General features: G+C 42.7%; 1 protein-coding gene across 4 annotated transcripts in view; it reads left to right on the forward strand.

Annotated features, from left to right (window-relative positions):
* LOC122544483 (probable E3 ubiquitin-protein ligase HERC1) overlaps positions 1–17592 on the forward strand; it is a 248390-nt gene that overhangs the window by 64935 nt on the left and 165863 nt on the right. For all 4 annotated transcript variants that reach the window (XM_043683720.1, XM_043683722.1, XM_043683723.1 and 1 more), the window contains exons 3-6: positions 3587–3682; positions 4033–4227; positions 16999–17310; positions 17485–17581. In XM_043683720.1, the coding sequence (XP_043539655.1) occupies positions 3587–3682; positions 4033–4227; positions 16999–17310; positions 17485–17581 (700 nt within the window). The remainder of the gene's footprint in view (positions 1–3586; positions 3683–4032; positions 4228–16998; positions 17311–17484; positions 17582–17592) is intronic.

A 17592-nucleotide genomic window follows, 5' to 3' on the forward strand; every position in this document is an offset into this window, starting at 1 on the left:
TTTTTCCCTGGGTACAAGAGAGTGTTGCAAGGGGACATAAATTTAAGGTGAAGGGTGGAAGGTATGGGGGGGGGAGATGTCAGGGGTGGGTTCTTTACCCAGAGAGTGGTGGGGGCATGGAATGCGCTGCCTGTGGGAGTGGCAGAGTCAGAATCTTTGGTGACCTGTAAGCGGCAATTGGGTAGGTGCTTAAGCTAGGACAAATGTTCGGCACAACATCGTGGGCCGAAGGGCCTGTTCTGTGCTGTATTGTTCTATGTTCTATGTTCTAAAAGAATGGAGGCTTCTGTCAGTATAGGCAGGCTGGGAGTTCAGGGGTTGTCAAAAGTCTGATAACAGCAGGAAAGAAGCTGTTCTTGAATCAGTTCGTCCATGTAGTTAAACATTAGTATCTGGGTTGGGGTCCTTGATTGTGTTGGCTGTTTTCCCAAAGCCGTGGGAAGTAAAGGCAGAATCAATGGATAGAAGGCTGGTTTAAGTGATGGATTGGGCTGCATTCGCAATTTTCTGTAATTTCTTGCAGTCTTGGGCAGAGCAGTTGCCATGCATGCTGTGGTGCATTCTGATAGGATGCTATCTATGGTGCATTTGTAAAAATTGGTAAGAGTCATTGAGGACATGCCAAATTTCCTTCGGCTTCTGAGGAAGTAGAGGCATTGGTATGCTTTCTGGACTGTAGCATCGATTCAAATGGACCAGAATAGATCGTTGGTGATAATTACTCCTAGGAACTTGTAGTTCTCGACCATCTCCATCTCAGCACCATTGATATAGATAGGGACATGACCGCCCCCCCCCCCCCCTCACTATACTTCCTGAAGTTGATTACCACCTCCTTTGTTTTGTTTACATTGAGGGAGAGTCGAGAGTGTGGTGCTGGAAAAGCACAGTAGGTCAGGCCGAAGCCGAGGAGCAGGAGAATCGACGTTTCGGGCATAAGCCCTTCATCAGGAGTTGAGCGGAGAATCCGGAAATGGCAATTCTCCTGTTCCTCTGATGCTGCCTGATATGTGCTTTTCCAGCACCACACTCTTGACTCTGATCTACAGTATCTGCAGTCGTCACTTTCTTTTACTGACATTGAGGGAGAGATTGTCGTCTTTATACAGTGCCACTAAGTTCTCTGCCTTTTCTTCTGTCCTCTTTTCCATCTATGTGTGGAGCCATAGGCTGTGGTGGGATCCTAAACACATATATCTCGTCAGTATTTGCTATGGAACAAGTCATGGAAGCTAGAGATCTACCATGGGGAAAAGATTCTCATGATCTGCACTATATATGTCTCTCTTGATTTTGTATGTTTCAGTCAGTTCCTGCTCCCGCTCACCCACCCCTCCTCCACCTCTCCGCCAACTATTTCTGCTCCAGGGACAATATGCTCAGACTTTCCAATCTCTCAAAACTAAGACCTTTCATCTCTTTTAACATTTTGAATCTCCTTCTGCACCGTCTACAGTACAGTCATATCCTTCCATTAGTGTGGCAACCAGAAGTGCACACATTAGTGTGGCCTAACCAGTTGTAACAAGACTTGCCTGCTTCGATGTTCACCATCCTGGCTAATGAAGGCAAACATCCCATCTTATATCCACCTACCTGTGCTGACACTTTCAGGAATCTGTGGACTTGTACACCAATGTCTCTTAGTTCCTCATTACCCCCTAGAAACTTACCATTCATTGTGTGTGATTTTCCCTAATTAGACCTCCCAAAAGGCATCACTTACCAGGATTAAATTCCATCTGCCCTTTCTCTGCCCAATTTACCAATTGGTCAATATCACGCTGTAACCTGAGACCGTACTCCTCATGATGTGCAAACTTAGTAATTATATCTTCTGAAGTCACATCAAAGTTGTCGATGACAAACAGCTAGGGTACAAGCACTAATTTATGTGGAACACCACTGTGGGTGGCACGGTGGCACGGTGGTTAGCACTGCTGCCTCACAGCGCCAGAGACCCGGTGGTTAGCACTGCTGCCTCACAGCGCCAGAGACCCGGGTTCAATTCCTACCTCAGTCGACTGACTGTGTGGAGTTTGCACGTTCTCCCCGTGTCTCCGTGTGGTTTCCTCCGGGTGCTCCGGTTTCCTCCCACAGTCCAAAGATGTGCAGCTCGGGTGAATTGGCCATGCTAAATTGCCCGTAGTGTTAGGTAAGGGGTAAATGTAGGGGTATGGGTGGTGCACTTCGGCGGGTAGGTGTGGACTTGTTGGGCCGAAGGGCCTGTTTCCACACTGTAATGTAATGTAATGTAATCTAAATGGTCGCAGGCTTTTAGTTTCAAAACCAACCCTTCGCCATCACCCTATGCTTCATGTTTACAGGCAGTTTTGGATCCAGTTGGCCAACTTTCCTTGGATCCCATGGGGCTCATACCTTTTGGACTAGCCTGCCATGGGGGAACCTTGCCATGTGGACACATTTGGAATACTGCATATAATTCTGGTCGAAACATTACCAAAAGGATGTGGATGCTTTGGCAAAAGTGCAGAGACGGTTCACCAGGATGTTGCCTGGTATGGAGGGCACTCGCTATGAAGAGAGGTTGAGTAGATTAAGACTATTTTCATTAGAAAGTCAAAGGTTGAGGGGGACCTGATTGAGATATATAAAATCATGAAATGTATACACAGGGTGGATAACAAGAAGCTTTTTCCCATAGTGCGGACTCAATTACTGGGAGTCATGAGTTCAAGGCGAAAAGTTTAAGGGAGGTATGCGTGAAAAGTTCTTTATGTAGAGGGTGGTGGATGCCTGGAACATGTTGTCAGCAGATGTGGAAGAGGCGTGCATGATAGTGACATTTAAGATGTATTTAGACAGATTCATGAATGGGCAGGAAACAAAGGGATATAGTTCCATAGAAAGTAGGTGACAGGTTTGGATAGAGTATCTTGATCGGCACAGGCTTGAAAGGCTGAAGGGCCTGTTCCTGTGTTGTAATTTTCTTTTGTTCTTTGTTAAAGGCCTTACTGAAGGCCATGTAACCCACATCAACTGCACTGCCCTCGTCAATGTATTGAGTGACCTTTCCAAAAGTATACTCAATTAAAATAGACAGGATCTCCCTCCAACAAACCTATGCTGCCTATCCCTGATTAATATCTGCTTATCCAAGTGTTGATTAATCCTGTCCCTCAGAATTGGTCCAATGATTTCCCTACCAAAGGGGAGGAGGGAAATCTTTCCACTTTCTAAAATTGTCAGATCTGGTGTTGTCTTTACCTTTGCTTGCACCATGTCAACATAGTTTCTGTTGTAGGATGCTCATTCTCCAGTTCACTTGAAGACAACTTTAACTTCTCTTAACTCACAATGCTCCTGGCAAAACCCATGCACTTCTTCCCTGAACATGCCTCTTTTGATGGGTTCTTAGCCACTTTCTTTACTCCGCTTTCTTATTTTTGAAGTGTCTTTGGGTGTTTCTTTCTCTGAATGGTAGATATACTTGTGCTGTTTTGTTGTTTTGCTGTTTCACTTGTCTAATGACTTCACTTACGACTGCTTCTAATTTGTTGTTCAGGCTCCAACTATGTTAAATTATATTTGATATTTTTAACTGTGCAAACTTTGATTTTTACAGGGTGCATCAGCTGATAGGAGTCAATGGCGAGAACCCACTAGGACACACGATGGTTTATGTTCATTGTATGAGGCAGCTCTGTGCCTCTTTGAAGAGGTTTGTAGGAAATTTCCTTTGGTTATTCATAATTTTGAAACAATGTTTTATGCTTAAAGTACTTATTTTGAAAAATAAGCACACCTGCATTTCATAAAGCACTTTCCCATGCCTTCAGCATGTTGACATATCCATCAAATTGCTTTTGCAGTATAGATTCAGTTAAAGCAAGGATATTAGTTTGGAATAGAGGTGCAAGTATTTTTCTTAATTTTTTCCTGCTTTGTGAGTGTGTGTACATGCGTGCTGTATTTTTCGAGCATTGAGATTAGCCATGTGACCATTTGTAGTTTGTAATTTGGAATTATGAAGCTTGAAATTAATGACTTTCCTTAACTCTTTGTTCATAGGTTTGTCGAATGGCTTCTGACTACTCCAGAACATGTGCTAGCCCTGATAGCTTACAGAACGGAGATGCTCCTGTGGTGTCAGAAACATGTGAAGTATATGTTTGGGGTAGTAACAGCAGTCATCAACTAGTTGAGGGGACACAGGAAAAAATTCTGCAGCCAAAATTAGCTTCCAGTTTTGCTGATGCTCAAACAGTAAGCATAATATTTATGCAATTCCATTTTATGCTTTCTCAACTTGATATATTTTTGTAATGATAGATGTGCTTTGTAAAACTGCGAGGAAACTAGCAGCTGTCTATAGGTATAGCTCCTGTTTCTATTAGAGATCAGTGAACTTAACCACATTGCATGTGCTTTAGTGGTTGGGATATCTAGAAGAAAATGTGATTGTATGAAAAAAAAAGTAAAAACATTTCACAAGCCAGTTGTTTTACATAGGTTTTGATATTAAGTTACTTAATTCAAATTATTTTATGGCCACACTGCTGCTGCAGTCATTGGTGATGTTTCATGTGATATTCATTACCTCCTTTGCTGAAATGCAGTCTTTAATATCTGCAGATATTAAATTCATAATCACCATAATTCATTTCTTAATGACAAGTTATAGCTGCAAGTAGAGTTTAAGAGCAGGTACCTATTGCCAGAAATATGTAAAATGTTGGTTAGACCACTGTTAGAGTGTTATGTGCAGTTCTGGAATACATATTGCAGAAGCGATTTGACTATACTGGAAAGGGTGCAGAAGAGATTTACTAGAATCTGGGTTACCACATTTTAGTTAGGAAGGGAGATTGGATAGACTGGGGTTGCTTTCCTTGGAACAGTGCAGACTGATCTGATTGAGTTATATAAAATTTTTGGGGGGATGGTAAAAAGAACCTTTTTCCCTTGACAGAGAGCTCAATGACGTGGACCTTAGAGTTAATGTAAAGGGTGTGAGGTTTAGAGGGATTGTGAAGAAACATGTTTTCATTTAGATGGTGGTGGGAACCTGGAATAAACTGCCTGCATGGGTGATAGAGGGAGAAACTGCCATAACATTAAAATTTACTTAGATGTGCAATTCTGATAATGCCAATAGCATTAACAGTGTTTGGATCAATGAGTTGTTCCTGAAATGGATTCATGACAGCGACAGTAGACTTTGAACTGGTGCGGTACCCAGTGGCATCGGCAGTGTTTGCATTGGCAAGATCCATCGAGGAACTATAGATCGGTGAGCCTGATGTTGGTGTGGGCACGTTGTTGAAGAGAATCCTGAGGGACAGGATTGGAATGTATTTGGAAAGGCAAGGACTGATTAGGGATAGTCAACATGGCTTTGTGTGTGCAAAATCATGTCTCATGAACTTGATTGAGTTTTTTGAAAAAGTAACAAAGTGGGACAAATGAAGGCAGAGCAGTGAATGTGATCTAGATGGACTTCGGTAAAGCATTCGGCAAGGCTGTCCATGGGAGACTGGTTAGCAAGTTTAGATCTCATTGAATACAGGGAGAACTAGCCATTCGGATACAGAACTGGCTCAAAGGTAGAAGACAGAGGGTGGTGGTGGAGGTTGATTTTTCAGACTGGAGGCCTGTGACCAATGGAGTGCCACAAGATTCGGTGCTAGGTCCACTACTTTTTGTCATTTATATAAATGATTTGGATGCGAGCATAAGAGGTACAGTTAGTAAGTTTGCGGATGACACGAAAATTGGAAGTGTAATGGACAGCGAAGAAGTTATCTTGGATAACAATGGGATCTTGATCAGATGGGCCAATTGGCTGAGAAGTGGCAGATGGAGTTTAATTATGATAAATGTGAGATGTTGCATTTTGGGAGAGCAAATCTTTGTAGGACTCATATGCTTAATGGTAAGGTCCTAGGGATTGTTGCTGAACAGAGACCTTGGAGTACAGGTTCATAGTTCCTTGGAAGTAGAGTCACAGGATAGTGAAGAAGGCATTTGGTATGCTTTTCTTTATTGGTCAGAGTATTGAGTACAGGAGTTGGGAGGTCGTGTTACGGCTGTACAGGATGTTGTTGGGCCACTTCTGGAATATTGTGTGCGCAACTCTGGTTCTGAGCTGTAAATCTCTATGACTCTGTAGCCAAACAAGAATTGTGTATTGAATGTGGTCTTTGTAACATATGAAATGTTCCTCCTATCCGGAAGATGTTGTGAACCTTGAAAGGGTTCAGAAAAGATTTATAAGGATGTTGCCAAGGTTAGAAGATTTGAGCTATAGGGAGAGGCTGAATAGGCTGGGGCTATTTTCCCTGGAGCGTTGAAGGCTGAGGAGTGACCTCATAGAGATTTATAAAATCATGAGGGACATGGATAAGTCTTTTCCCTGAGGTTAGGGTGAGAGGGGAAAGATAATAACAGGCAACCTTTTCACACAGGGTGGTACGTATATGGAAAGAACTGCCAGAGGAAGTGGTGGAGGCTAGTACAATTGCAACATTTAAAAGGCATCTGGATGGGTATTTGAATAGGAAGGGTTGAGAGGGATATGGGCCAGTGCTGGCAAATGGGTCTAGGTTAGGTTGGAATATCTGGTTGGCATGGATGAGTTGGCCTGAAGGGTCTGTTTTTGCGCTGTACATCTTATGCCTCATAGTGTTGAGTTCGTCAGCAAAGAGGAGCTCATTCTGAAGAATGGCGACCATTTACTCTGGCAGCGTAGCAGAGAGGCCTTCTACATGGCCGATGACGGGACCACTTTAGAAGGACTGTGAAGTTGAACGCATTTTCTTTATTTCTTCATTTTTCTGCCTTGGTGCTGTATACTGTTATGTGTTTTAGGATGGTGTTGGAGAGTGGCGACATTCTACATCACTTTTCACTGTATTTTGTAACAAATTACATGTGATTATAAATCAGTTAAATCAAGGTATATAAGACTATGAGCCAGATGTTTGAAATTGTGATTACAATTGGTGGTTGCTTTTGAATGATGCCGACTCAGTGGGCTGAAGAGCATTTTTCTGAGCTGTAAATCTCTATGACTCTATCGCCAAACAAGAATTGTGTATTGAATGTAGTCTTTGTAACACATGAAATGTTCCTTATTGCAGGTCACTTACATGGAAATTACGTTGTGCTGATGAAATAATTCATTTTCATGTCAGCTAATTTATGTATTTACCCTTCCTAGCAATATTTTGGTAAAATATTTGGCTGTCTTGTTGTGAGAATGCATAGAATATTAAGAACTTTAATTTAATAAGTAAGGAGGCATGGGATACAGAGAAATCTGGCTATCTGGATACAAAATTAGCTGGCGCATAGAAGACAGAGTGATGGAAACCAGTGGTGTTCTGCTGGGATCAGTTTGGGACCTCTGTCCTTTGTGATTTTCATAAATGACTTAGATGAGGAAGTGGAAGAGTGGGTTGGTAAGTTTGCCGATGACATGAAGGTTGGTGGATTTGTGGGTGTATGGAGGGCTGTTGAATGTTGCAACAGAGCATTGACAGGATGGAGAACTGGGCAGCTAAGTGATAGTTGGAGTTCAACCTGGAACAGTGTGAAGTCATTCACTCTGGAAGGTCAAATTTGAATGCAGAATACAGGGTTAAAGGCAGGATTTGTGGCAGTGTGGAGGATCAGAGGGATCTTGGGGTCCATGTCCATAGATCCATCAAAGTTGCCACCCAAATTGAAAGGATTGTTAAGAAGGTGTATGGTGTGTTGCCTTTCATTAGCAGTGGGATTGAGTTCAAGAGCTACGAGGTTATGCTGCAACTCTATAGAGCCCTGGTAAGACCACACTTGAGATATTGTGTTCAGTTCTGATTGGCTCATTATTGGAAAGATGTGGAAGTTTTAAAGAGGGTGCAGAGGAGATTTACCAGGATGCTGCCTCGACTGGAGGGCATATCTAATGAAGAAAGGTTGAGGGAGCTTGGGCTGTTCTCATTGGAGCAAAGAAGAATGAGAGGTGACTTGGTAGAGGTGTATAAGGTGTTGAGAGGCATAGACAAAGGGCATAGCCAGAGACTTTTTCCCAGAACGGAAAGGTCAAGCATGTGGGGACATAATTTTAAGGTAATTGGAGAAAAGTTTGGTGGAGATGTCATAAATAGGTTCTTTACACAGAATGGTGGGCGCATGGAATACACTGCGAGCCATGATACTAGATTCAGATACATTAGGGACATGTAAACAACTCTTGGAAAGGCACATGGAAGGTTGTACAATGAGGGGTATGTAGGTTAGTCTGGTCTTAGAGTAGGATAAAAGCCTGCCACAACATCGAGGGCCAAAGGGTTTGTACAGTGCTGCACTGTGCTACATTTGTGTTTGTAGCAGCAAATGTATGCAAGCAATGTGGGTCTGAGAAGGTCAATAAAATAAATTGCCAACCTGTGGTGATCAGGTTGAGGATGAGATATTCAGACATAACACACTAGTACAGCACAGTACAGGCCCTTCAGGCCTTGACATTGTGCCGGCCTTTTATCCTCCTCTAAGATCAAACTAACCTCCCTGGTGAAGAGTTTATGCTTGAAACGTCAACTCTCCTGCTGCCTGATCTGCTGTGCTTCTCCAGCACCACACGTTTTGACTCTGATCTCCAGCATCTGCCTATCCAGACACATGAAAAGAAGTGAAAGGAATTGTATTGTAATTTATTTGAATTGTTGATTTAAGTTGACAAATGGGGAATATTGAAATGTGAAATAACAGCCCAAAAGAAAAGTAATCTGTTAGCTTAAAATACAAAGACAGATCTGTGATGCCTTCATTGGATGCATGCAGTTGTGGATGAGGCCCAGCAAGGATTGACCTCATCCTATTTAATTGGATTTGTAGAACAAATCTTGCCTAAGCGCAAACTCAAATCCATTTAATGTTAGAGGCAGTAATAGTAGAATATTCATGCTGGCTATTAAAACATGATCAAGAAATGATTGATTTAAGAACACAGCAGTGTAAGTAGGCGTTCAGTCCATTGAACCTGTTCCATCATACAGTATGTCATACTGATGCACTTTAATGACTTTTACTCACCCCAATCTCAACTTCTGTATGTCACTGATAATCAGAAATCTATCAATCTCTGCTTTTAAGTATACTTAAAGACTGAGCCTCCACAGCCTTCTGTTGTAGAGAATTTCAAAGATTCACAGTCCTCTGAGGAAAATAATTTCTCCTTATCTCTGACCCAAAATGAGCATCTTTCTTATTTTTAAATTGTGCCCCTTGGCTCTAGACTTACCAACCAGATGAAACACTTTTACCTGCATCTGCCTTATTCATCCCTGTATTCTGTAGGTTTCAATGAGATCACCACTCATTCTTTGAAATTGCAGAAAATACAGATACATGTTGTTTTCCATAGGACAGCCCCACCATCCTGGGACCAGTCTGATGAACCTCTGTGGCATTCCTCTGTGGAAATAATATTTTTCTCAAGCTAAGAAGACTAAAGCTTCTCAGTACTCCAGGTGTAATCTGACCAAGTCCTTATACAATTGAAGCAAGAATTCATTATTGCAGTATTCCAATTCTGTAACATAAAGGCAAACATTCCGTTAAGCTCCCTAATAGCTTCTTACACCAGCGTATAGGCTTTCAGTGACTTATTGAGAAAGGCGCCTAGATTCCTTTGTAAACAATACTTTTGAACCTCATGTCATTTAAGAAATAATCTGAATATCTGTTGCTTCAGCCAAAGTAAATAACCTCCCATCCTTTTCACTCATAATATCCACTTGCCATGTAGTGGCTCTGTCTAATTTCTCCTGAAGCTGCTTTACAGCATCTTCATAATGTACAGTCCCAATTGGTATTGATAAATTTGGAAATATTACATTTGGTCCCAACCTGAAAACCATTGATACATATTGTCAATGATCTGGAGGCAGGTATAGGTGGTCTGATTAGCAGGTTTGCAGATGACACTAAGATTGGCGGAGTGGCAGATAGTGAAGAGGACTGCCAGAGAATGCAGCAGAATATAGACAGATTGAAGAGTCGGGTGGAGAAATGGCAGATGGAGTTCAATCCGGGTAAATGTGAGGCGATGCATTTTCAGAGATCCAATTCAAGAGTGAACTATACGGTAAATGGAGAAACCCTGGGGAAAATTGTTGAATAGAGAGATCTGGGTGTTCAGGTCCATTGTACTCTGAAGGTCGATAGAGTGGTCAAGAAGGTATACGGCATGCTTTCCTTCATTGGACAGGGTATTGAGTTGGCAGGTAATATTACAGGACTTTGGTTTGGCCATATTTGGAATACTGCATATGGTTCTGATCGCCACGTTACCAAAAGGATGTGGATGCTTTGGAGAGGGTGCAGAGGAGTTTCACCAGAATGTTGCCTGGTATGGCGGGTGCTAGCTATGAAGAAAGATTGAGTAGATTTGGGTTATTTTCATTTAGGAAGACAGAGGTTGAAGGTGTCCTGACTGAGGTCTACAAAATCATGAGAGGTAAAGACAGGGTGGATAGCAAGAAGGTTTCTCCCGGGGTCTCAGGCTGAGAGGGGATAATTTTAAGGGAGATATGTATGGAGTGTTCTTTACGCAGAGGGTGGTGGGTGCCTGGAAGATGTTGCCAGTGGAGGTGGTAGAGGTGGGCACGATAGCTTCATTTAAGCTGTATTTGGACAGATACATGAATAGGCAGAGAGCAGAGGGATACAGACCCTTAGAAAAAAGGCAACCGGTTTAGATAGAGGATCTGGATTGGTGCAGGTCTGGAGAGCCGAAGGGCCAGTAGTTTTTTTTGTTCTTTGTATTGTGAATGGCTGGGCCCACATATTGATCTGTGGTACTCCACTACTCTCAGCCTGCCAATGTGAGAATGATCTGTTTATTCTGATTATGGCTCACAGACGACAAACAGTCATTAATGCATGCAACCTCGTGTGGAGGTTGGCAAGAGGTCAGAGGGGAAGATAAATTTAAAATATGTAAAACCTTAGCTCGTGTGTAGACGGAGTGCACTGACCAGGAGCAGACATGGGACTGCTGGGTAAGTGATGGTTTCTGTTTGGGTGGTTACTTTCCCCGAAACACTACTTGGGTGGTGTCTCCCACCCATCTACCTCCTCTAACCAAAAGAAAGGTTCTGTGCGCCAGATTGGTAAGGTGACGAGTTTCTTTTTTTTTTAGTTTTTCAGTAGTCTCGTTGGGAATTTAGAATAGTGGGAGTGAAGGTTAGAGCAGTTGCATGTTCCTCCTGCAGAATGTGGGAGGTAAGTGTCACCACTCGTGTCCCTGCTGACTGCATTTGTAGGTGCTGCACCCAACTCCAGGTCCTGAAAAACAGCATTAGAGAACCGGAGCTGAACCTGGATGAATTTCACATCAGTCGGAAGGCGGAGGGGGTTTTTTGAGAGGAGTTGGAGGGAGGTAGTCACACCTCAGGTAAAAGAAGAAGACAGAGGTTACCATCAGGGGACAGAAGGGGAATCGGCTGGCAGTGCAGGGATCCCCTGTGGCCGTTTCCCTCAACAACAAGTACACTGTTTTGGATACTGTTAGGGGAGGAACGACTTACCAGGGGTAAGAAATTGCACACAAGTCTTTGGCACAGAGTCTGTCCCTGTTGCTCAGAGTGGAAAGGAGAAGAGGAGCAGAACATTAGTCATTGGGGACCTCATATTTAGGGGGACAGATAGGAAGTTCTGTGGGAACGAGAGAAAGTCACGGTTGGTGTGTTGCCTCCCAGGTGCCAGGGTTTGTGAGGTCTCTGATCTTGTTTTCAGGATTCTTGAGGGGGAGGGGGAACAGCCTCAAGTCGTGGACCACATAGGCACCAACAACATAGGTAAGAAGTGAGATGGGGATTTAAGGCAGAAATTCAGGGTGGAAGCTTAGAGCTAGAACAAACAGAGATGTTATCTCTTGTTTGTTGACCATGCCAATGCTAGTGAGGTGAGGAATAGGGAGAGAATAGGATGTTCTGAAAACGTCCATCAGCTCTCCTTTATCAATTTTGTTAGTAACATCTTTAAACAAATTCCAATAAGTTTGTTAAACATGGTTTCCCATTCACAAATCCATGCTGACCATGGCCAATCAGATCATTATTAACTGGTATCTATAAATAAATAGGTATCTATTTACCCTATCCTTTATAATAGATTCCAGCTTTTCTGTACTGCAGTTGTTAAGCTAACAGGTATATTTCTTTTGCTCTCTTCCTCTCTTAAATAGTGGGGTGACCCAGGAATAATTCAGGAATTATTCCAGAAACTTTAGAGATTTAGAAGATGATCACCATTGCAACAACTACCTCTATAAGTATCTCTTTCAACACTCTGGGATGACTTGCATCAGATCCTGGAGATTTATCGATTTTCAGCCTCATTAATTTTTCCAGTATAATCATCTTGATAACACTCTTTTCCTTTAACTCCACATTCTCTCACTCACTTGGATCTTTTACTTCTGCGAGTTTTCATACATCACCTTCAGTGAAAACAGAGCAAGTGCAGTTTATTTATTCTCCATCATAATTTTTCCTGACTTTACCTTTAATCAAATAACAGTTGTTTATTCCAAATCTTTCCATTTTAATAACTATTTACAGTTTTTTTGATGTTTCCTGGATTGCATTCATATTCAATTCTTATTTTCTTTCACACTTCTTTGTATTTTATAAACTTCAAATCCTCTGAATTACTGCTATTTCTGGAAACCTTAGAGACCTTTTGTTTTAACCTTGCACAATCCTGAATTTCCTTTGTTAGCTAGATTGATTGAAGTTTTTGAATTTTTGTCCCACAGCGAGAGATCTCTATGTCCGTGTACATAGATCCCTGAAAGTTCCCACCCAGTTTGATAGGGTTGTTAAGAAGGCATATGGTGTGTTAGCTTTCATTAGTAGACATGATTTGGAGATGCCAGTGTTGGACTGGGGTGTACAAAGTTAAAAATCACACAACACCAGGTTATAGTCCAACAGGTTTAATTGGAAGCACATTAGCTTTCGGAGCGTTGCTCCTTCATCAGGTGATAGTGGAGGGCTCAATCCTAACGCACAGAATTTATAGCAAAGATTTACAGTGTGATGTAACTGAAATTATACATTGAAAAATTGATTGTTAAGTCTTTCATCTGTTAGAATACCATGATAGTTTCACTTCTTTCATGTGTAAATCCCAAAACCTTTTTTTAAAAAGTTGCATTCTCGGGTTAGCTGTTAACAATGGTGATAGCTAGACAATATGTTGAAGGCGTTAGCCCCCTGTGTTCTCTGTCTATGCCATGATGTTTAGATTGATTCTAATCTAAAAAGTGAGATAACGGAATGCAGTTTTTGAGCAAAGTACAATGTAACCCTGCAAGTACAAATTCACCCTACAAAATATGTGAGCATGTGGGTCTTTGTCTGTGTGTGTGTGTCTGTCTGTCTGTCTGTCTGGGTTGGGGGTTGTGAGTATGAGAAAGTGTATGTGTGTGTGTAGCGAGTGTAGAGTGTCTTAAGTCTGTGAGGGAGTGCATGTGTGAGTGTGGGGGTGTGTGTGGGTGTCTGTGTGCGCGTCTGTGTATATGTGTGTCCGTGTGTATAGGAGTGCCTGTATGTGTGTGCGAGTGTGTATGTAGGAGTATCTGTGTGCGTGTATAGTGCAATAGTAGTCACCTGTAATGTGACATGAACCCAAGGTTCCGGTTGAGGCCCTCCCTATGGGTACCAAACTTAGCTATCAGCCTCTGCTTGGCCACTTTTTACTGCTGCCTGTCCCGAAGTCCGCCTTGGAGGATGGTCACCCGAAGATCCGAGGTCGAATGTCCTGGACCACTGAAGTGTTCCCCAACTGGGAGGGAACACTCCTGTCTGTTGATTGTTGTGCGATGCCCATTCAACCGTTGTCGTAGCCTTTGCTCGGTTTCTCCAATGTACCATACCATCCTTGCCTGCAACGTTGTCTATCTTATTCCTTATGGTTTGAAGTGTGTCTACTTCAACGTGAGAAGTATACAAAATAAGGTAGTTGAGCTTGCAGCATGGAGAGGTACCTGGGATTTTGATGCTTTGGCCACTTTGGAGACATGGATAGAGCAGGGTGAGGAATAGATGTTGAAGGTTCCAGGCTTTAGATCTTGCATTAAGAACAGGCAAGGCGGTAAAGGAGGGGGAGGTATGGCCTTGTTAGTCAAGGATAGTTTAACGGTGGTTGAAAGAACTTTTGATTAGGACTCGTCTACTGAGATTAGAAACAGGAGAGGAGAGGTCACACTGTTTGGAGTTTTTTTTATAGGCCTCCACAGAGTTCCAGGGAAGTGGGGGAGAGGATTGGCAAAATGATTCTGGGTAAGAGGGAAAGGAAAAGGGTGGTCATTATGGGGGACTTGAACTTCCCCAACCTTGACTGGAAATGCTATAACTCTAGTACGTCAGATGAATCAGTTTTTGTCCAGTGTGTACAGGAGGGTTTCCTGACACAGTATGTCAAACCACAACCTTCCCTTGTGGTTGGAGGGTTCCTAGGCGGTTGGGTTGGTTGGTTGGTTCAGCCCCATGGCTGAACACTTTAACTCCCCCTCCCACTCCGCCGAGGACATGCAGGTCCTTGGCCTCCTCCGTCGCCAGACCATGGCAACATGACGCCTGTAGGAAGAGTGCCTCATCTTCCGCTGAGGAACCCTCCAACCACAAGGGATGAATGCAGATTTCTCCAGCTTTCACATTTCCACTCCCCCCACCTTATCTCAGTCCCAATCTCAGCACCGCCTTCTTGATCTGCAATCTTCTTCCCGACCTCTCCGCCCCCACCCCCTCTCCGGCCTATCACCCTCACCTTAACCTCCTTCCACCATCGCATTCCCAACGCCCCTCCCCCAAGTCCCTCCTCCCTCCCTTTTATCTTGGCCTGCTTGGCACCCCTTCCTCATTCCTGAAGAAGGGCTAATGCCCGAAACGTTGATTCTCCTGTTCCTTTGATGCTGCCTGACCTGCTGCGCTTTTCCAGCAACACATTTTTCAGCTCTGATCTCCAGCATCTGCAGTCCTCACTTTCTCCCTGCAAATTTACTAACTAAACCTCTTATACTCGCATCCGAATCATTTATATAAATGACAAAAAGTAGTGGACCCAGTACTGATCCTTGTGAAACTCCACTGGTCACAGGCCTCCAGTCTGAAAAACAGCCCTCCACCACCACCACCCTCTGTCATCTCTCCCTGTTCTGTATCCGAATGGCTAGTTCTCCCTGTATTCCATGAGATTTAAGTTTGCTAAACAGTCTCCCATGGGGAATCTCGTCACACGCCTTACTGAAGTCCATATAGATCATGTCCACAGCTCTGCTCTCATCTGTCGTCTTTGTTACTTCTTCAAAAAAACTCAACCAAGTTTGTGAGACATGATTTTCCATACACAAAGCCATGTTGACTATCCCTAATCAGTCCTTGCCTTTCCAAATACATGTACATCCTGTCCCACAGGATTCCCTCCAACAACTTCTCTACCACCGACATCAGGCTCACTGGTCTATAGTTCCCTGGCTTGTGCTTTCCACCTTTCCTAAACAGTGGCTCCACATTACCCAAACTCACCGGCATCTCATCTGTGACTATCAATGATACAAATATCTCAGCAATGGGCCCAGCAGTCACTTCCCTAGTTTCCTGCAGGAATCTAAGGTATACCTGATTAGGTCCTGGGGATTTACCCATCTTTTTGTGTTTCAGGACATCCAGCACTTCCTCCTGTGTATTATGGACATTTTTCAAGATGTCACCATCTATTTCCCTCCATTCCGTCTTCCACGTCCTTCCCCACAGTAAACACTTATGCAAAATACTCGTTTAGTATCTCCCCCATCTCCTGCGGCTCCACACAAAGGCTGCCCTGCTGATCTTTGAGGGGCTCTATGCTCTCCCTAGTTGCCCTTCTTGTCCTTAGTATATTTGTAAAAGCCCTTTGGATTCTCACTAATCCTATTTACCAAAGCTATCTCATGTCCCCTTTTTCCCTGATTTCCCTCGTAACACCGTAACAGGAATATACTGTCTCTAGACTCTCGTTATCTCATTTCTGAAGGCTTCCCATTTTCCAGCCATTCCTTTACCTGCAAACATCTGCCCCCAATCAGCTTTTGAAAGTTCTTGCCTAATACTGTCAAAATTAGCCTTCCTCCAATTTAGAACTTGAACTTTTACATCTGGTCTATCCTTTTCCATTGCTATTTTTAAACTAATACAGTTTTGTCATTTGGGCTTTTACTTCTTATCGTTCTGGAAAGACCGTTTTTAAAAAATCTTTGCCATTGGGTTAGGTGTTTATCCATGTCACTCATGTTAGTCGAGGAGTAAATTGAATCCTGACGGTATTGAAACAAAAACAAAAATTGATGGAAAAGCTCAGCACGTCTGATAGCATCTGTGGAGAGAAATCAGTGTTAACATTTTGGGTCAGGTGACCTTTCCTCCGAACTGATGGTAGCTAAGAAAATGTAATTTTATATGCAGAAGATAGGGTTGGGGGGGGGGTAAGAAGTAGACAATAAGTGCAGATAGAGCCCAAAGAGAAAGAAGGACAGTTGGACAGACAAAGGAGTGGATAATGATCTGCCTGTGGGGGTGTTTAGCAACTAATGGGGATTGTTATTGGCTAACAATGGGTTGTATGTAACTGCAGACTGTGATAAAAGGCCTGATGTATGGGGGTTTTGGTGAGGATGTGGGAGAGTGAAGGCCCTAAGGTTTTTGAACTCAATTTTGAGTCCAAAAGACTGCAGGATCCCCAAGTGGAAGGTCCTGTTAACAACTGTGTTGGGGAATCATCTGTTGAAGACGAAGGTCGATATTTCAGAGGTTCCCTTGTCCTGATGATTTTGGTTGGTTAACTTTTGCTCTGAATAAATGACAGGTTAGGGACGTGATTTTTTTTAATCTATAATTTGATCAGCTTTTCTTTAACTGGAAGGAATAGGTGAATATAATAATTGACTTTTAAATTCAATGACCTTTGCTATGGTTCATGGATTTTAATTTCTTTCTCACTTAGATTGAAGCTGGACAGTATTGCACATTTGTCATTTCATCTGATGGATCAGTAAGAGCCTGTGGCAAGGGCAGTTATGGAAGGCTTGGTCTGGGTGATTCAAATAACCAGTCCACCTTGAAAAAGTTAACTTTTGAACCACATCGAGCTATCAAAAAAATCTCTTCATCAAAAGGTTCTGATGGGCATACGCTAGCCTTTACTACAGAAGGAGAAGTGTTTAGTTGGGGTGATGGTGACTATGGAAAACTTGGACATGGAAACAGTTCCACGCAGAAATATCCCAAACTTATTCAGGGACCATTACAAGGAAAAGTAAGTGCTCAATTATTCTAAGAATTTCCAGTAAAGAATTGGATTCAGTATAACTTCTTTCTCTTCAAGAATTTGAGAGAGAATAATTGTAATAAATAATAACTCATAATTCAAAATGAAATGTGTTCTGTGACAGCTTGAGTTGACATCAATTTCTAAATGTCGTTTTTAAAGGCCGTTGTATGTGTCTCTGCTGGCTATAGACACAGTGCAGCTGTTACGGAAGATGGCGAATTGTACAGCTGGGGTGAAGGGGACTTTGGGAGGTTAGGTAAGATTTCA

Source organism: Chiloscyllium plagiosum, chromosome 50 (assembly GCF_004010195.1).
Source record: "Chiloscyllium plagiosum isolate BGI_BamShark_2017 chromosome 50, ASM401019v2, whole genome shotgun sequence".
Lineage (NCBI taxonomy): Eukaryota > Metazoa > Chordata > Chondrichthyes > Orectolobiformes > Hemiscylliidae > Chiloscyllium > Chiloscyllium plagiosum.